Genomic DNA, 21,219 nt, shown 5'->3' on the forward strand with positions numbered 1-21,219 from the left:
AAAAGTTTTTAAATTTTTTATTTATTTAATGGTTTTACTTTGTGGCTTAAAAATTTATTTGTTATCAACTAATTTATAGTATTTGGCTAAAACCAAGCAAGACTTTTGGAAATACTAAGTTCTGTCAAGGAAAATTAACAAATTTCAGTTGTTTTCAAATTGAATTTAAATATTGTGTTCTTACTATCACAAAAGCATAAAGTTTAAAAATAAACGTGGTGGGCAATAAATTTCACGTTGATCTTTTAGTACCGAATTTATAGGTTTATTTTTCTCCATGCAGTCAGTTTCTGAGCCAGCCATCCAATCGGGATAACTCCAGAGCAACCCAATTTGAGTTGCCCGCGCTTTGCAATGCAAAATGGAGCCGCTCCGAAAGTTTTTGCTGCATAATCGCAGGCGCAGCACTTTGGGCCAGGCCAAGCAAAACAAAAGTCCATGGGAAAAAGGAGCCGGGGGGAGCAAGCAAACTTTGCCGGGACTGCGCATAATGAAGCAACGCATCAGACAAATCCATCTCCGAGTGTGGACAAAAAGTCCGGGTTTGGAATACGGGTCCGGGCAAAGTTTCTGATTCTGTTGCCAAATGCGAAAAGAATAAGACGCGACGAGCGTCACAGTTTACTTGGCATTTACATTTCCGCTCTGCCGGCTGCCACCCGAAAGTTGTTTTCCTTCCATCTTTTTTTTATGATTATTTCAGCTTCATTTTTCATTAAGAGCCAGGGAGCGGCAAAGCCACAAGACGAGCTGCTGGCCTCCTTGATTTATGCGCATTTCATGAGCATTTCGACGGCTGGGGGCCGAGGCACGTGTCCTTGAGCATTGTTTTTTGCTAGACAAATGTCCATTAGCTGAGTGAGGGAGTGTTGGACCCAGAAACCAGAAGCCAGCTACCAGTTTTTGTTCTTATTATGGCTTTCCTAATGCCGTTCGTAGTGTTTTTTTCTGGAAAGTTTTGCCTTTTTATTCGGCTTTGATTCGCTTTCCATATGAATTCTTAATTTGGTTCGATTTTGTAAAGCATTGCGGCACACACACATACACACACAACACCTGACCTATGACCTCAGCTGCGGCATTTGAGCACAACAGCTGTCAAGGCCCACGCCCTCACAACGCCCACACATTAACCTTCGTCCTTTGCCGGGGTTCCATTTGGAACCTATGTTTCTAAGTTTTGTTGAGGAAAATCTATTTCCATGCGAACATCTGACGCGAGGCAAGTGGAGCTCTTGTGGCAAAAATAAATGACAGCCAAATGCTGATGGGAGTGTTATGTAATGAGTTCTCATTTCCATTTCCCTTTCCATTTCCCTTTCCATTTCCATTTCCATGGCTAACCAGGAAACAATGGGCACAATCAATAAATTGTCTCTAGATTTCGGTCACCGAAATCATTTGCTGTTGGCCAACAAATTGAGGTTACTGTCATTTGCGAAAAGAGAAACAGATAGCGAAACAATGTCATTTGATTGAGAATTATTCTCCGGGTGCCCTTGTTTGTGCTCCGACCTGATGAGAAATGATAGACCAGAATAGGGGACAAATTGAAAAGACAACTTTATGTGAAAAATGGCAGCAGCAGCAGGCGAGGCCTCCCTGAAATTGAGGTCTCATTGAGAGGGAAACTTTACCTTTAGCAGCGACATCAAACTATATTAAATCCCATTTATTGTGCTCTTCCTTGCAGGCTGCACAACCAAGACAAAGCCGAGTTTAATGAGCTAGCTGCAGCTGAAACACATGAGACTGCCGCAGCACTTGTCCCTGGCCAACGGATCGAGCCAACTATTAATGGCAACAGGCTGGAAGTTTATGCGAAAAGTTTCCGAAAGTAATACGCAGAGAAAACACAAACCGAGCTAAGTCCCATCAAGCAACAATAAACGGGAAAACGCGCTGGGGAAAAACGCTTAAATCACCACAAGAAATAAGAAGGCACGCCGAAAAGTTTTCCCGCAACGGATTTCCATTCGCCGAACAGCGGCATCGTCATCATCATCATACCCTCGACTCTCTGCTATTGTTTCGCCAAGGATTACATATTATGCGATAAACATGAAATACACAAACGATACACGAATCATTGTGTTCATTTGCTGTTTGCTGCAAGGTGAGTGCAAAAGTGTTCAATGCCATTTTTGTGGGGGGTCTGAGTGGGTGAGTGGGCGATTTTACTTTAACCCAGCATTTCCAGTTCAATGCCTGCGCGTGTCGACACCTTGCCAGTCAATAAAAAGCAAATTGTAACTGCTCGACAAAGTCACTTGTGGCGTTTTAACACCCAAACGCACATATGTAACTCTGTGTGCGTGTCGGCAGCCCAAAAAAGGCCATAACCGCCCACTAATCCCCGACATACACATCCCAACCCGCCCGAATCCCCGCTGACGATCCGCTCGTTTCACTTATTTCAGTTATTTTTCTTGTGTGCCGCATGCGGAGCGCATACAAATGAGTGCGGCACGACCCACGACCCACAAGCCACAGCCCACAGCTCACAACCCACAACCCGAGGTGGCCCGGCCATTTCGCTTTATTTTAAATAAACATGATAATTTTTTTAATAGAATTTCGCAGGGCTTAATGTGTGCGCAGGTTCTAGCAGCCAGCCTGCTGAGTGAGGTGTCAATTTGCGTGCGAGCCTGAGTTGGCCCGATATGCAGTTGCCTCTGTATCTGCGTCTGCGTCTGCGTCTGTCAAGTGCAGCCACATGAACGTGACTTGACAGACGTAGTTCTTCAGCTTTCCGGATGCCAGCTGCATTTTAGCCCCCCCGGGGAAATCACTCACACGTATTAAATGCCAGCATGAAAGCATGGGGGGACTTTAGTCCCCTTAAATTCCATTTCATTTTGCAAATATATAATCGCACATAGAGTGCAAGACACGGCAATCGATTTCCGAAAAGCAAACTGCAGACGCTCGCAATTCGCGCAGCTCAAAAAAATCAAATAATTGGGTAAAACTTTGGCAAATTGTTTGTGGAACGTGAGGCAGTCGTCTTGCGACAGCTTCTCGCCAATGTTGCACGCATTTCGTTCAACTTAAAGTGGCCACAAATGTGTCCTGGCCATGTGATCAAATATGGCGCATACGCCGTGTGTAACGACAGTTTACGTGTTGCGCCATTGCCTTGCTTTCCTCCATTGTTATTCCTCTTTTCAATTACACGCCAGCTCAGCAACTGTTTTCCCCTGTTCCCCTCCCCTTTCCCCTTTCCATTTTCCCTCTCCCCTTTTCCTTTTCCGCTTTCCTTTGCTCCTCCCTGTTGGCTCATCACCTGCGGTTATTTTGATTTTAATTTGCTCGTTTCTCGCTCGTCAGTTGCTGTCGCAGTTGCTCGTGTTGTTTCTATTTTATTCATAAATGTTTTGTTGGCTGTCTCACCAGTCTGCATGTGTGTTAGTTCGCCTTGTCAGTGTCGCTTAGGGTGGAGTGGCCATTTTCCTTGTGTGTGTGTGTGTGCGAGGCTTTGCGCCAGATTTGTGTCAACTTGAATACATCAGAAGCGCTTGAACAGATTTGCATGCTGTTTCTGTTTTTTGTTTTTTGTTTTGCCGTTGTCGCTTGTGGTGGCTGCAAGCAACAACAAAAAGTGCACACGCAATCGCGCAGCGGCAACGGGGCGTATGAGTACTTTCGCCTCCCTCCGCAAGCCTTTCAAAACTGTTGCATACTTTTTTGCGCCGCATTGTTCTTGTTTGCCCACTGCAGCGGGATAGCCTTTGTTGTTTTGTTGCTCTGGCTCGGCTACTGCGCAAACTAAACTAAAACTATCCCAAAGGCTTTTTCATTACAATTTCGTCTAGGTCAATTTTTTTTGCGCCCCCGTTTGCATTTTGCTCTCGCTGTTTTTTTAATATAATTGTTTGCGTATTTAGCACAAGGCCGAACCCGCGTCCAGCACCCACCACCCACCACCGCAGTAATTGTTTTTTAAACGCATTTAATGAACAACATTAAGGGGAGTTTAAGCTGTCAAAGCCACAATAAATATTCATCAGGACGCGGCGGGCAGCAGCAGAAAATAAAAAGTGCGAAGCAAAAGCGAACGTCAGAGTTTTTAATGAAGTCTAGACGCCGCAAATAAGAAACACAACCTTAATGAGCCTCTGCTCGGCTCCAACTTGGCTGGCATCGCACCACTATCAATGGCAGCCGCCAGTTCTTGTTGTGTCTTCCAGTTTTTTGACACTGTCGCCAACTTTCTGGCGGGTCGAACCTATCGCATTGTCTGCCAGCCCAGCTTTGGGCAAACATTTCCGAGCAAAATGATTTACCAGATAGCAAAGTTTGCCAGCCTCTGCGAACGGGCCGCATAATTGCTGCGAAGGCGCCAGCTCATTAGTGGTATAAAGTTAAGGGCCGTTCAACGGATCCCACTCCCACTACCCCAGTTCGCCCATCATCGATAGCAACTAAGCTGCTACAACCGATTTTTGTTGCCAGCTTTATCTCCTAATGGCGGCCTTCATTATGCGCTATTTGGCAGCGCCCAGTGGGTCAGTTTACCTTGGGCCACCACCCTTCCCCTTCCGGAGGTGCCAGCTCCTCCTTTGTTTGTCTTTCTACTTTCCACTTTCCACTTTGCCGTCCTTCGCTTCACTCCCTTTCGTTCTGTTTGCCAATTTTATCGAATTATGCTAAACACCAGAAAAGTTGGAGGGACGACCGGAGGACTTATTTAACCTGCAGGTGAGCCGTTAGGCAACCCAAGTTCGCCACTCGAGTGGGAGGCTTGCCCTGTTTAAATATGCGTTAATGAACGAAATTATCATGCATACTGAATGAAATTCCCCCTTCTGCCGCGACTCCAGCTTATGCATATTCAATTTACATGAAGTGCGCCGCGTTGCTTTGCGGATACTTAACATACTAATTTAAATATGGAACTTTATTTTAGAAAGTTCGGGGGAAAGCGTTCCGATAGTCAAGTGGAGCTCGGAGTTTGAGACAGACGATCTGATAGGCAGACAGTCGTAACTTTTGCTCTCTTGGCAAGTTCCACTGTTGTCTTCGCCCCGGGCCACAGTGGTTGGCAAGTGGAAAATGCCTACTTAAGTTAAAATTTTTATCAGCTAAAGAAAGTACTTTTTTTGGCGCGTAGAAAATATTTGATAGTTAATATTGTTACCTACTGACAAATAGTTTTACGGGTGTTTAAAAGTTAAAAAAAATACGTGTCTTATTTTTACGAAAAACTACTTTTACTCTTAAACTACTCTTCCAAAAATACTTTAATTTCAAAATTTAATTTCTACCCAAATTCGTCATAAATGGCTTAGAAAACCGCAACGCAGTTCGAATTTTCATACAAAAGCACTCGTAATCCTTGTTTGCTGGTTTATTCACTTGCACTGATCTACCTTTTTGTGGAGAAGGGCCTTTTCCATTCGCTGCGATGCATTTAAACAACGGGGAAATGATGCGCTTCTGGCATGTTTATTTGCGTGTGTGTTTCCACAAGCTCATTGAAATGAAATCCCTTTCGGGGAACATGAACTTGTAATTTAATTTCGCATCTGAACGTAAGCTTTCGTCGCTCGACTCGACTTGGCTCTTGTCAATGCCAAAGGAGGGGGCTGGGAGGGCTGTCAGTTCGCTTGGCTAAAATTCTTTGGAAGCAGCCCGCACTGCAGGCAATTTTAATCAGCTCCCATGCAACTTTCACCCATTGTTCGCTCCTCTCCATCTGATCAAGGCAGCGTTATTGGGATGGGACTTTGCTGTTTTTTAATTAACATTAAGACACTCTGTATGGTGGCCTAAACGACATGTGTTGGCTGCTGTTCGCAGGCGGCTTTGTCTTGGCTTGTCTCGCATCTGCAGTCGGCTTAATTTCATTAAGCCCATTTCCCATTTTCCATTTTCCGTTTCCCGACTGACATCAGCAGGTGGGCGTGGAGCGCCGAGCGGACGCTCCTCAACTCGTCCATCAAAGTCGCTGTCATAAAAATTGGCCAATTAAACTGCGTGTTTCGCCATTAAAGCCCACGTCAGGCCCTCGAAATTCCACTCTAATTTATGGCCAAGTGTAATTAGCTCAAATGAGTGCGGGGGCAATACGTTATAATGCAAGACTCTGTCATTCTCGAAACGGAATTAAAAGTAATCTAATTCCGCTATTCCGTAATTAAACGCCAGTTAGGCTAATCAAAAATGTTTGCTGCACTCGAGCATCTAGTATCCGCCACCGCCACCGCATCCTCATGCTAAAGACCATGCCAATTCAATCAGCGTTCTGGGCCTCTATGGGAGCCGGAAAAGTTGTGCAACTGCAATGGAAAAGTTTTGCTCGCCCAAGTCCCAGATCAGAGTCTGTCAATCTGTTTAATCCCATTCAATTGCTGACGTCTTTAAGCGGCTGCCAAAGTTTGCCAGCTGCCAATGGCAGTGCCAATGGCAGTGCCAATGGCCAATTAGCCGACAGCCCTGCTCCTAATGGCCAGAAATTCAAATATTTATGACTACTGCGATTCTAATTTAACGCTGGCTGAGCAGCTTCGCCGAAATAAACCGCTAAACGGCGCATTTATTCCGGGGCTGAATGACAGCCAGGAAATGTATAAACGACCAATATCCTGTTGGTCGCCGTCCTTGGCCTGGCGCTTCATAATTTGCGGCCCCGGCACGGCGGTGCTGTAATTTTACAAAGGATTAAGCCCGATTACGCACTCATTTATTAATATTTACGAGCCGGCCGACATGACATAACAGATAGTCAGCGCCCAGAACAATGGTTACTCCACCTGCCGCTAACCAACTCCTCAGTCTCCGCTAGCACATTTCAGAATTGCTACTCATAAATAAGCAATTGACGATCAAACCTTGGGTCCTTTTTAATTAAAACAATAATTGTTTGTCCTGGCCAGGGATAGTGGTCTAGTCCGGAGCACAAATCAATTATGCAAATACTTGCCCAACGCAGGCGGAAAATTTGCGTTGTCATGAGCAACAAAAAGTTGACTCGTCTTGACGGGCCCGGAAAATGCGAGAAATATTTTAATTTTCCACTGGCCGTGTTGCGACTATCGTAATCCTTGGCGAATGCCCAGCGGGTCGACTGAACTCTGTCCTCCCACCGGCAGCCCGGCCCTTTCTTATGCAAATATTCGTTCTTTATCCCCGGGCGTCTTGCCAGTTTATTGATTTCTCAGACTCGTTGATTTCAATATTTGTTGTTTTCATCTTTTGCAAAGAGAAAATTATTTTTGATATTTTTTTTTGACAATATATTCGATTGATTGTGACGAATAAATGCCCAAAATTAATAAAATAGCTGTCTTAAACTGTACATTTCTATCTGTCATCCCTTTTAGAATTCTAAATAAATTAGAATTACTAAAGTTAGCTGAGATAGTTTACGTGTTCAATGCCACTATATGTATATTTACTTTATAGTGAAATATGATATATTTTTACTTGATGCCTGGGTTAAATTATATATTAATTTAGATATCCTGTATACAGCAACAGCATGCGTTAAGTCAGTCAAAGTAAATTTATGCCTTGGAGCAGTAATCACCGAATGAATGCGCTGATTTCGTTCAGCTGTATATCCATAAACAAAATCAGTCCAAAAACTGTTGCATTAGTTTTGTATTTATAAAGAAAATGTTAAATTTAAAAGTCCTACCCTGTATTGTTTGCAGATCCAAATTCACATCACCAGAAACTTAAGTTAATATTATATTAAATATTATATTAGATATTATCACAATATCTGGAATAAATCTCAATATGCAAAGTGAAACATGTATTATTTTCTGTTTTCAGGCTTAGCCGTGGGCCTGCGCATGATCAAGGTCTCCATTCCCGCCTACAAACTGCGCGGTGAGTCCGCCTTTCTGGAGTGCCAGTACGAGCTGAACCGAACGCACCACGCGGTCACGGGTGTGCAGAGCCACTCGGACTATGGCCACGGACACCAGACTCACGGTGGCGGCAACGGGGAGTTCCACTATCCGGATGGCGAGGCGCTGGAGGAAGAGCGGTCGTCGTACCGCTCCCGGATGCGCCAGAATCAGCGGCAACATGGCCAGAGGCCGAGGCAGCGGGAACCCATTGCCATGCGGCAATACCAGAGCCAGCAGAGCCATCAGAGCCATCAGCAGCCGCCAGCTCCGCCGGAGAAGTCACCCTACGGGCACAGTGTGTACCGGGGCAGTGCCGCCTCCGGCTATCTGGGTTCCGCCCACGTGGGCGCCAGCACACACAGCGGTTCCGTGTCCGTCGGCTCCGGCGGAAACAACGGCAACGGCGGCGGGCCGGCGGCCTACATGCCCGAGTTCGACCGGGCGGACAGCCTCGACGACAGCATCGATCGCGAGGAGGAGGAGGAGGAGGACGAGGAGGAGTCGCTCGAGGAGGGGGAGGCCCTGTACGCCATCAAGTGGTACAAGGACAACGAGGAGTTCTACCGCTACGTGCCAAAGGCCCGGCCGCCAAAAACCAGCTACCGGGTGGATGGCGTGCGTGTCATTGTGAGTGCACTCCTCATTTTAGTTATTTACAAACTTCAGCCTTAAACTTAAAGACAATAAAGCATTAACTTAATTTAAGCACTCTGAAAAACACTTCAAATTGTTCAACAATTTGTAATGGATTTTTTAGATTTTAACTTGCATGTGCAATGTTTAACTAACAATTGAAAACAACAATTTTTGAAGTGATTTTTGGGTTTGAACAGGTTTTTTTATTAAATAAAACCTTTTGTAGCACATTGCATTTGCAGCATTGTTGTTTTTGTAAATTAAATGACTTTAAAATCAATAAAAGTAAGAAGCAGAGTGCCTAGTAAATTTTTCTCAAAAGCTATAAAGGCAGTAAAGAAGTCACTTCCGATACCATAAAGTAATTTATTTAATTGTTTGCTTTCTTCGACCTACACTAGCAAAAACAAGTATTTAATAGAAATATAGTTTTCTCATTTTAAATAATTTTCGCTTTGAGTTTCGTCGGATTTTAGTTATTTTAATTATGAAAACATTACAACTTATCATGTGAATATTTTCTAAATTTATAATATCTAAAAATTTTATCGAATTCGAATCAAATAGGAACCGTTTTAAATCTTATATTTTTCATATTAATAAAAATATTTTAATATTAACCGTGAAATTCAATATATGTTGTGTCTAATATTAAGATTTAATATTTAATTGTAATATTAAATATACAATTTGGAATTCTGCAGTAAGATATTTGTCAGTGTTTTCTATAAAATGTGCTCAATTCCGCAATACGGACAAACCCAAACAAAATCTATTTTATTAAATTGAAAGGACATTGCCTTGCCAAAGCTGGCCCCTTCCTTATTTTCGTGCTGTATATTGTACATATTATCCCACTGTTGCTGTTTACTTATGCTAATTTTGACTTTTTTCTTCTTATTACTTTGCAGGAGGAGCTCTCCGACGCGAGTCGCGTGCTGCTGCGCGGCCTGACGCTGAACTCGACGGGATTGTACCGCTGCGAGGTGTCCGCCGAGGCACCCAACTTTTCCTCCGTGCAGGGCGAGGGCCGGATGGACATTGTCTGTAAGTGCTTCGAGTCCCAATCAATTCAAAGTCACGTTCCGCATTTGCCTGCCCGATTTTATTATATTTGTTTCACCCCGCAAATTGCACACAACCAAGCAAATGTTTGATTAAAAAATTGCACATCAATTACAAGCAAATATTGAAAGTGTAAATAGAGGGCGAGTGCGGAGGGTGCAAGAGAAATCTGGATCTCTTTCCTTATTGGCATCAAACAGCCGCAGCTTATTTGCTTATTTGCTCGATGGCATTCCGATACAGACGGGGGATTCCAAATTTCAACAGTATTCATTGCTTACGATTTTTAATTCAATCTGCAAGGCACTTCACAAAAGATTCACATTCTATCAATACATGCCTGAGTGGAAATTGATATGGAATTTTAATGAAAATAGTTTGAATAAATAAAACTAAAACCATTTTAGTGCTCCTACCAATGAAATTGAAATTAATCCTTGTCCTTCATGCTTCGCTGCGAAAAAGTTTTATTAAAAGCTGGAATTATTTCTCAATAACGAGATCCCTACTTTGACCTTCATTTGGACTCCTTTATTATTCTATTATTTTTGGTAAAAGCTTTAGCTGTTTGAAATTGAATATTTAAAAGTCCTTCCGTGGTTCTGTTTACAATTTCTGCGGTCCATTTTCCGCCGCAAGCTCGCCCACCCACATATACTCGTACAGCAACGTACATTCTGAATCGGATCGAGTTCATTTTTGCAGCTTCTGCTGGTTTTCGCTTTTGGTCGACGTCGACTAATGCGACTGCCGCTGTTGTTTGTTTTGGGTTTCTTTATCGGGCCGGGCGGGCGGACGGAAATGCTTTTAAAAAGTCATTCATAAGCTTTAGTTTCATAACAGCATATTTTTGTAATCCAAGCCGGGTCCCTGCATTTTTTAACGCTTTACACACGCGCTAAACTCTGCTCTCCCCCCCTTTTCCCATGTTTTCATTTCCTTTTTTTTTACTATTTTTATTTACTTAAAGCCAAATTGCCAGCGGCAAAAGGGAATACATAAAAACGGTAGGGGCTTGGGCAGAGACTGGCTGAGGGGATTGGGGGGGCCACGCCAGCGATTTATAAGTTAAAATGCCATTTTAATGGATATTTCCGCAGTCTGGCCGCTTACAACATATTTTGTGTAGTGCCCCCAGAACATCCAACCTTCTTTGCTATTGCAGTTGTTGCTTTTGCTGTTGCTGTTGCTGTTGGTTTATCTGTGTGTTTTATGTTCTATTTGAGCAGCGAAAAATATTTATTTGTATATCCCATTGAAATTGTCTGGCCAAAGGGGGGAAATTTCCCCGAAAACAGAGTGTGTGTGTGCCGGGTAAATATTTGCCGGGCAAAGCAACACAAAAAATTGTTAATAAATTACTCGATCGAGGGGCGAAAGCCGCTGCAAATATTTATTGGTGACTGGTGGTTGCCGGCTTTTGGCCATGCAAATGGGGGGGTGTGGCGGATAACATCAGGGGGGATATTATCCGGCATTAATCCCCCTCATATTTATGCAAATCTTATATCCATAATTGATGTATACTTTATCCCGTTTCATTTCAGTTCTGCCGCGCGATGGACCGCACATAAGGGGTCAGCAGTATCAGTACCAGATCGGCGAGTACTTGTATTTAAATTGCACGTCAGGCAAATCGCATCCGGCCTCGCATTTGCAGTGGTTTGTCAACGAGCAGCCGGTGAGTTTGTTAACACCGAATTTATTTGCCCAGCCGCTTGCCGTTTGGCAAATAAAACGTAACAAGATTTACCCTTTTTTTTTGTTTTTGTTTTGGGTCCACACCTAAACGGTCCTTTGAGCTCCGGCCCATGCTAATCAAGAGCCTGCAGGAAGAACAGTGGGGAAAAAATGTAGAAATTATGCATACAGTAAATATTTAAGCCTCTAACAACGCGGCAGACAACGAAGCCCGGGGAAAAACGAGCTCAGCTGGGCAGGTTGTTGAAATAATTTCATGAACAAAAATCATGTAGACGGGCAGGCATCGAATACATTTTTCGGGTTTTTCTCCCTGCTTCGCTTTTGGCTTTGCCATGTTTTATGGCCCGATGTCGGGGACTTAGGTGAGGCAGGTGTTTGGGGTTTTTAAGGGGGTTTTTAGGGGTTCTAAAACTGGGACTGGGCCATCCATCTGGCCGAAAGCTTGTTACATGTCTACCCCCGGCCGGTACAGAAAAATCGAGAGGCGGCGAGTGGGCGGCACACTGCATTTTATCGTCGACGTCGACTACATGGCACTCAAATTGTGTGAATCGAGGCGTTAAGGTACGAGTTAGTTCATTGTACCATGCTGACTTCCCCTCATCGCAGTCAGGAGGGTTCGTGCCTCTCGTTCGCTTTGTATAAATACGAGAAAAATCAATAAGTGCGATTAGGCACGATTCCCGGTTTATTTGCCTTCCAACAATGGCAGCTGGAAACATCCCTCTTTCGTCACCCTTCCTGAATAATAAAGACCCCTATCCCTAACCCCTCTCCATCAAACGTATAAGGGCAGTCTGAAGAACAATGAACGTTTATTTAATAACATTTGTCTGGCCGTACAACATGTCGTATACTTGCCTCCTCCTGCGCGGCATTCGTGCAATTTACAATAAAGTGTCCATCAGCATGGGGCAAATATTTCTGCAATTCCACGAAAAACTTATAATACAACAGCTTTTGGCCAGGCCGCAAAATGCGTGGAAATAAATTTTGGCGGCATCTTGGTGGAAAGTTTTTTGGAATGCGTCGGGCATTGTAAGTGCCCCCATTTTATTGCCAGCCTGCCTCATTTCCCTGTTTTTGCTTGGGACCTGACAGGACAGCTGACGGCATTTTTAGGATGTTTGTTGTGTCAGCAGGGAACGCTCGAATCGGACCTCGCAGTTTTAATTTATGCCCTTAAAGTTTAAACGCGAATCACAATGGAGGGTCGGGCAAACCAATCGGCTAACAAATGGCAACAATTTCGCTGGCAAAGTGCTAACCAGTCCCCCATTCCCCGACCCCAGGAAACCCTTAGGATAGACCGAATTCGAATTCCCATTCCGATTACCCTCGCAGAACCCAATTTCGAAGCAAATCGAAAAAAACAGCAGGAAAAAGTTCAAGTTATTTATTTGAGCGTTTCACATTTTTTATCAGGTCTGCACATTTTTCTTATTTATGGCAAATGATTTTATTCCTTTGCGAGCCAAGTTTAAGTGCGGATGCCCATCCCCCATCCATTTGTCCGCACCCCCCGCACCCCCGCTCCATTTCCGCCCCTCATGAAGGCAGTGCACTCTGCTGACAGCAGCAAACACTGAAAGGGAGGAATTATCAAGCTCTTGTAATTGTAACCTTTAGCGGAGTCTGAGTCGGAGACTGCGTCTCCAACTTCGAATCCTGCTTGGAACACAAAAGCGTACCCTCAAGCATTTGTCAGACATGTACCAGACACGCCCATTGCCAGTCCCGTTTCCGTTCTGTTGCTCATACGCCGCGTGTGTCAACCCTTAGCACTTGATGGCAGGAAGCTGCCGATGCAGACTTTTAATTCCGTTCATACACCGCAAGCAACTCAGACTTTACTCTGGAAATTCTTGATTGCGCCGACAATTAAAGTTCAAAACAAAAGAACTCACCTCTCGGGATCATAGATTTAATTACAAGATATACTTTAAGTATCGTAGAAAAATTTTACTTAATGAGGCAATGATATATAACATATAATAAGCTAACAAGCTATTGCATCCTTTATGAATGTCTGTTTGCTGAACATGAGTGCTGAATTTGATTTATAATTATCAAATAGAAAAAAGTGTTTGAGTGTTGATTGAAATTTATTTATTTCTTGTTGCAGTCCAAAAATTTAAAAACCAATTAACTTTTTATTTTTAAGGAGAACAAAAAACTTTCATTTCTTGCTAGCCAATATTAATACCCATTTAAAGTATGCTAAGTGCTCCATAGGGATTATATTTTTAAGAACGTACTTCATCTTCTTTAAGAATTTACCGTACAGTGCAGCATTTAAGCTTCCCTTCGTTTCAGATCCTCGACGAGCACTACCTGCACAAATACAACGACATCGTGCACAAACACGGGCTAATCACCTCGACTTTGGGCCTGCAGCTGCCGCTGGAGCCGCGCCACTTCCACGACGGCGACATGCGCGTCAAGTGCCTGGCCAGCATATCGCCGGTCCTGTGGAAGGGCGGCAAGGAGAGCGTCCTGCAGCGGCGGCCAGGCATCATCGACAACCGCGAGGCCATGCTGCTGGGTGAGTGACCTCGTGGTCAATTCGTTCTTCCCCCCCAACTAACTCGATATTCCACAGTGAAAGGAGCTGCCTGCAATTCGCAGAGCAGCTTGCTGCGCACGCTGACCATCGCCATCATTCTGGCCAGGACCGGCCAGTGGCTACTTGGCTCGGAACTGACCTAAGCGAGCCCGCGAAGATGGCCAGCACTCCATTCGACTCGTTTCAATTAACAAGCATTCATTTTAATTCAATTCAATTCAATTGCAATTGCAGAGCATAAATGGTGATTTTGTATACTTTAAGTGTAATATCCTTAGTTCTTAAGCGACAAGAGGAGCAGTCGTTGGCAGGCGGTAAAGTAAAAACAGACAAAATGGGTAAATGTGTTATAGCATGTAAAAATCATTAGGCTACGCGAGAAGAACCGGTGTTAATAGTATTAAAGGAGGATCCACTCCTCCTTGAAACAAATAACTCCTGTGCAGAGAGAGACACACAGAATTCAATTAGCAAAATTGTTAAGCAACTAAATTGAAACCCCATATATATGACATATCTCCCCGCCCATCGTCCCCAACCAAGCCCGGCTGAAGGGTTCGTTGTGCGTAATTTCTGTGTAAATACTTGAATGGAAACGACAAAGTCTAGGGCAAACTTTGGACTTTTGTCAAATAATGTCTGAGTGGCATCAATTTCGAATGGTAGCTGAAAACTTTGCCATAACAGATGCTAAAACTACATTATTGCAAAAAAACAAAAAACAGAAAACAAATGGTGGTAAGCTGGAAAAGGATCCTTTTCCCCTCTTTTAGTTACGATTCCGGCAAGTATTTGCTTTCTGACTCCAAAAAGTATTTCCAATTGTATTTAGTTTTGTAAATTAAGTCTGTAAGGGAGAAGGAAGCTCGTAATAAAATTATCTTGTTGAAGGATCAATTACTGTTAACTCTACGGTTAAAGTTGAGACATTTTCTGTTGCCGCACATCCTAGTTGTATGAACTGTATAAAAGAGAAAATGGATATGTGTCATATCTGTTTAGGCTAAGAACCTTTGCTAAACTAGGACTATAAGCTAGGTGTTTAAGCTGTAGTCGAACTGTCCCCCCAAAAGATTACCCCTACCTGTATGTAGCAATACCTAGAAGCTCTCCAAAGATATAACTACAATATATGATGATACGATGATGCGATGAAACGATGATATGTATATGTATACAATAAATGAGTACGACAAGGACCCTTTTTCCCCCAGAGTGTTTAAACAAATATAAATGTGAAAGCAAACACCGAGTTGTCTTCTTACTTTTCGCGCTGCCCGCAGATTCCCATACAGATACGCAACCGGATACGGAAATGTTATCTGCTACACGCACACGGGCCTTGCAGCAGACATTAACACCTAAAGGGCCAAAGTTGCTCCTCTTATGCTCTTCTGTTCTTCTGCTCTTCTCTTTTTCCAGAGGTGTTAAATTCGTGGTTGCCTCTGCAGCGCCAACAAAGAAGAAACAAAAAAAAAACAATATATATATAGAACATTAAAGCGGCAAAGTTAAAATAACACGTACAAATTTTGTATGCAAACAAACCGCAACACCCACACACACGCACACCCCCACTTACCCACACACACATACAGGAGGCGCTCACACACACGCACGCGGAATGGCGGCGAGTGAAAAAATTGCGTGCAGCCTTTTAGGCGCTGCCGGCTAACAACACAACTCGCTTCGCTTTTATATGCCATTGTAGCCGGCTTTTGCTCTTGCTCTTCCTGGCCAACATTTTGATGGCGCACTAAACTTTATGCGCGGCACATAAATAGAAATGCACGCAAAAACTTTCACAAAGCTAGAACCGAAATAAAAACACTGGATCCGCGTGGAGTGGGTCTGTGTTTTCGGGGGGGGGCGGAGTCAGAGGCAAATGTAAAGGCAAAACCGAAGGGCGGTCACACGCAAATGGTTCGTAGTATGGTTAGAATGGAATTCATGCGTGGCCTGCGGCAATTCAAGCGATCTGTTTACCTTGGGTAAGGCAAGTCACCTCTGAACCCACCCACCTGGTCAGCCACCCACCATCACCACCGAAGAGGTCAATCTAATCTGCTTCTGCACTTGCCCAGTTTGGTCAAGATTTATGTGTGCCTTGCATTGCATAAGCGGCGCCATTTAAATGTCTGGGTTCAACTTGGTACACTGAAAAAGTCTGCTTTGTACACCCACAGAAAAACGGCATAGTTAAATTAAATGTTTGAGCATTGTTTTTCATAATATAAACTTACTTAAAATAAATAAATATGGTTAAGTATTATTTAACATATTTAGGGTTTTTATCCAGTAGAAAAATATAATATTTATTTTTTTTTTAATTTTAAATCCAAACTTTACCGTACCTAAAATTAAAAATATTAGTGCCACACACTTTGTTTTGGACAAACCCTCTCCGGGGCTAAAGAGTATCGAAAATATTTAATTCACGCGAAAATATTTGGATCTGTGAAATAGTTCGGGAATACCGCTTATAAAAAATTCATTTTGTTAATCAAAAAATATAGGAACAATCGTTTTAGTTGTTTTACTGAACTTTTAAAATGTTGTAAATATTAAATAAATGTTAAGGGCCTTAAAATAACCTTTAAAGCATGGATCCGATCTACATCTCTCAAAAGTAAAAGCAAGACAAACATTTTTATAAATATGCCTGAACTTCCGGTGTACCCAAAAACAACAAATCAGCCAAAGCCATCATATGTTCGGGCTTGTCGGACAGTGGGCGTGGCCAGTTGAAACAGGGCGATAGAACTGTGGGGGTAGCTAAAAATTTATTGCCAGCGACTGCATAACTGATAAATTTAGTTTGCACTCAACTGGGTGCGGTCAGAGCCTCACAGCGATGGTGTTGGAAATTATGACGCGTCAATTGGCGGGGGCACCGCCCAGCCACTGAGCCACCCAGCCACCCAACCACCCAGTCACCCAATCACCCAGCCACACAACTTTACCACCCACTTTACCAACCAAAGAGGTGCGTGCGGAAGTGGCTGACTAAATTGCAGCGGCGCTTAAAACAACAATTGCTTTTGATTTAAGTTGCCTTAAATTAGTTTCCACACGGCGGCTGATTAATGAGTGCAACGAACTTTCTGACAGCTCCAAGTTGCCGTCCAGGAAGTGGGCGTGGCACGATACGAAGGTGCGCTCCTGCCGCAGACACTTTATCAAAAAGGTAGCGTTTGGCGAAAGAAGTGATCAGTGGACACTTGGCAGATGGCAATTTATGACCACGTTGGGGTCGAAAATTTTAAGTAAATATTTTTACGGCAACACTTCAGCATTCCATTTGCATTGGTTTGTGAAAACATCGTTGACTCCATGCCGTAGTGGTGCGCAGAAAAAGGTTAAAACACTGTCCATGCATTGCCATGCATAATTTATTACGCCACTCCCGATGCCTGTTAAAGGCAAATCAAAATGCACTTCATGGCACGGCCAACGGATACGAAATGCAGCAAAATGATATGGCATTTCCATCATTTTCTCGTCGATTGAAATGCAGAAATGAAATGACTGGAAGGCCAGTGGGTGGTCTTGACCACTTTGGCCATTTGCATAATATTGATTCCATTTGGCCAGCCTCGCTGCCGTCGAACACGGGCCGTAATTTCATTGCGAGTATTTCATGCCCATGGCTCATGCCATGCCATTGCATCAGCATCCCCATCTTTGACATGGACTATACAAATAAATTCGGCTCAACGAATTGGGTAAATTGAGGCCCCCCGCCTGCCTGATCCACACAAGCATATGAAAGTCATGAGCCGCCGTGCTGAAAATTATGCTAATTGAGACGGAGGCTGATGAACTGCCGCCTCGAACGGTTGCCAGTAGAAAAACGCATTTAGCCGATGTTTAGCAATTAAGCGGCAGTGTCTGCCTTGGCCCGATAAATACTAAAACGAGAGATGCCAGTTGCAGAGCAGTCCTCTGCCCTAATGAGATTTAGCTCTCGATATTCCCAAATACCGAACACCGGAATCGAGTGGGTTCGCCTTCGCATATGTCGCTTCTGCCATGATGATCTTGCACCCACCCATTTGGCCATCCACATCTGGTGGCATTTGCATGCGAAACTGGCCCCGTTACGTTATGAATACCAGAGTTTCGTCGAGCCCCGAGAGAGACCAAACACGAGGTCAGCTGGAAACTGCACTGGATCGCCTATTTACGGCCCAAATTAGCGGTCGAATGATGCACTTTGTGCCATCGCTCTGGCTCTGACATGCTCATTCGACTGACAAGGGAGCTGAGCCCGAGCCCGTGGCTCACGGATATTAGGCCTTTGATTGATGGCCGCGAAATGTGGTAATAGTTTTCGGCCAGCTCTGCTCGAAATAGGGGGTTGGGCGGGACAGCACTGTTTCAATAAGCCCCTACTGGCGGGTCGGCTGCACAAAGGCATACACATAAAGTGGTTACAAGTATGCGGCAATTAGCATTTAACGAGCACCACATGCCAGCCACAATGCCAGGACACGGCCCAGAACAAGGCAGTGTCCTTTGGACACCAGAGGCGGCAGGGGGTCCTGTCGACATAATAATATACACACAACTACGACTAGCACACTCACACATTTTCTATGGTGTTTGATGAGGGAAGGGGGGTTGAGGGGGCACAACAATGTCATCGAGAAAATACAAGGGCCAGCTCACCAGTTCTCGGGCAGAAAACTCTTTTGTTGTCCCAGTCAACAATTTGAACCCCCATCCAGAACACCGCCCACAAAAATCCTGATTACTTAACTAAATATGGCAGCTTATGGCTGGACACGGCCCGTGGCCAGTGACCAGTGGCACTAAACTCTCTGATTTACACGATTTGCATACGCTCAGCCAGAGGCAGAGTGCGAGGCTTTAATTAGCAGTCGCGGGGCTTTATCAGCCAGCAGCTGTACACCTGAACCCGAACCCGCCGAACATCCAATGAAGGCCGGGACAATGGCCAGAAGCATTGGTGTGGCGGCTGGAGGCTTAAAGTTTCATTAAAAACACAAAGGCGGATTTTCTGTGGACACAAAAGTTTAAGCGTGTTGCATTGTATCTAGTGCCCCATTTAACGATTTAACCACTTTTCAGGCAAGTCATGCTATTATCTTAAGCGTAATTAATGACCAAATATGGTGGACACTTAGTCAAAGGGGACAGAAATTAAAGATTGTGCAATTTTATTGTGTGAAAGCTTTAGAGTAGATATTTTTTCATTAAAATATTAAACTTTAATTGAAGAGAAAAGATTTGAGTTGTGTAAAATTTTCAACAACTGTGTTTTCATTTATATTGTTTACCTGATACATATCAGCTTTATAATTTATACAAAAACAGCTTTAGTACTTTTCTACTACCACTAGAAAATCTACATTTACTGCAACCTAAATCTAGCCAAATAAACTCGTACGTTGGAAAGTGAAAACGCTAACACGGCTAATTAAGTTTTTCCTGCCCCGAAAATAAAACTTTCTTTTGTGTCCTACTTGGGGCCCATTTCTTGTGGCGGGTTCATTAGCATGTCGCGTCTTCAATAATAACTCAGGCCAAAGACAGGCCAAGGCCCTGGGATCCATAGTCGTCTTATCAGTGGACTCTTATCTGGGATACATAAATTCCAGCCTCGACTTGGCGTCGGCAAAGTTTCTTGGGGTCCCGTTTTGCGGGAAGGATGAGACTCCTGAGGCCTGCGATGGGCGGTGGTGGGGCGCTAATTAAGACACGCAAAGTGCGGCGCTAAGACAAATGGTTCCGTGGCACGTAAGCGGCGCGTCAATCTTGGCCAAGGGCCATTGGACTTGGGCCATGGGTCGGCGCAGCCCGCAGGCTCAGACATTTTCTCAGACTTTGGACATGTTTTGCGCTCCCAGGAAAGTTTTCCACCAAATCCCCAACCGCCGATTTGACGGCTCGTAAAAAATGTCAATGAAGTGATTTATAAAAAGAAGGCACTGAACAAATATGCTAATGCGCCTCCGCTAATGAAAGATTTCAGTACGCCCATTGTGTTCACTTGGTCATCGCTGGTCAGCCGCTTATTAGCCAGCCTATAATATTGGCTCGAGCATAATGTCTTCATTTTTTTTTCCGATTTGGTTTTGCGTGCCTAAAGTTGCACATTAAATTTTAATGCCATATTTTATGCTGCCAGAATTTACATAAATTTATTGTGTACATGTGTGTGGGGTCTAATCAAATCAAAAGAGTGACGGGCCTTCCCGACCCTCCTTTCTTTGAATTACTAAACAGACATGCAAACTTCTCTGGAGGTTTTGACTCGAGGCAAAGTCGCTGTCTCCCCCGCACTTCAAAAAACACACACATCAATACACCCATACAGCTGTGCTTAAAATAATAGTAATTATAACAATAGGATAAATGCGTCCAAAAATAGTATCATAGCATTAAAAATAAGTTATTCAAAAATTATATTTTCGTGCATTTTGAGTAGTAATAAACCATTTAAGAAGTTTCCTTTTTACCTTTCCTTTTCCTTTTTTAAAGTGAATTGGCATTTATTTAATTTGTAAATAAATTCAATACTATTATTTTGACCATAGCCGTATGTCTTTAGATGTGGTTAGAAAAATAGCTGGCCACGTTGCGCATACGAAGCGTTGCCTGGCAGAGGTCCAACAGACCGGCCAACAATGCAGTCTCAGCAACAACAATAAAAATAACGAGCCCAAAACTCCATTGTGTTTCTTCCTTGGCTTTATTGTGTTTTTTTCCTTTTGCCCGACCGACGGAAGGCGTTCCGAGGAAGGCGCATGTATAATTAGAGCTATGAAGCATGTCCGGTGAAGTTTGGCATTTAAATGTGGCAACAACAACAATAACAACAGCTACAGCAACGGGCAGCGGAGGTAGCCAGATCGCCATTTTGCCATTACCAAGTTGGAAATTGGGCATAGCCCAGAAGAGGCGGCATTGTTGTTGCCCAGATATATTTTATAATGCCAGAAACATGCACGAGATTCCGAGCCCAACATGCGACGGTGTATGTGTGTGTGTGTGTATGTGTATTTGGATTTCGTTTAGTTTACGTACTGCGACTCCGCATGCAGGCAGGACCAGAAGGACACGAAGGATACGAAGGACACGGAGCACCCGGAGGACACCCAGACCGGCTGGGAGAAGCTAACCAACCAACCAACCAACCAACCAACCAACCGACCAACCAACCGACCAACCGAATCCCGGAATTACCCGGCGGTGGGAGCGGAACAGGAACTTTGTGTGCAACTTTATCTTTTGATTTATACAATAATAAACACAAATGTGCACAAAAGTTCTTTGTACTTTGTTCTTTGCTCTGGCAAAGTTAAATCGGGAAATGTTTACATGAGCAGTTGACTCCTGCTAATTGGAAGTCCTGTCAAA

General features: G+C 43.8%; 1 protein-coding gene across 1 annotated transcript; it reads left to right on the forward strand.

Annotated features, from left to right (window-relative positions):
- Positions 1 to 1,697: 1,697 nt before the first annotated feature.
- LOC128264219 (uncharacterized) lies at positions 1,698 to 15,090 on the forward strand. Its single transcript, XM_052999604.1, has 6 exons — positions 1,698 to 2,116; positions 7,783 to 8,489; positions 9,410 to 9,545; positions 11,111 to 11,244; positions 13,584 to 13,812; positions 13,870 to 15,090. Exons 1-6 carry the CDS (start codon positions 2,062 to 2,064, stop codon positions 13,974 to 13,976), a joined length of 1,368 nt encoding a protein of 455 aa, XP_052855564.1. The 5' UTR covers positions 1,698 to 2,061; the 3' UTR covers positions 13,977 to 15,090.
- Positions 15,091 to 21,219: the final 6,129 nt, after the last annotated feature.

This window comes from Drosophila gunungcola, chromosome 3R (assembly GCF_025200985.1).
Source record: "Drosophila gunungcola strain Sukarami chromosome 3R, Dgunungcola_SK_2, whole genome shotgun sequence".
Classification (NCBI taxonomy): domain Eukaryota; kingdom Metazoa; phylum Arthropoda; class Insecta; order Diptera; family Drosophilidae; genus Drosophila; species Drosophila gunungcola.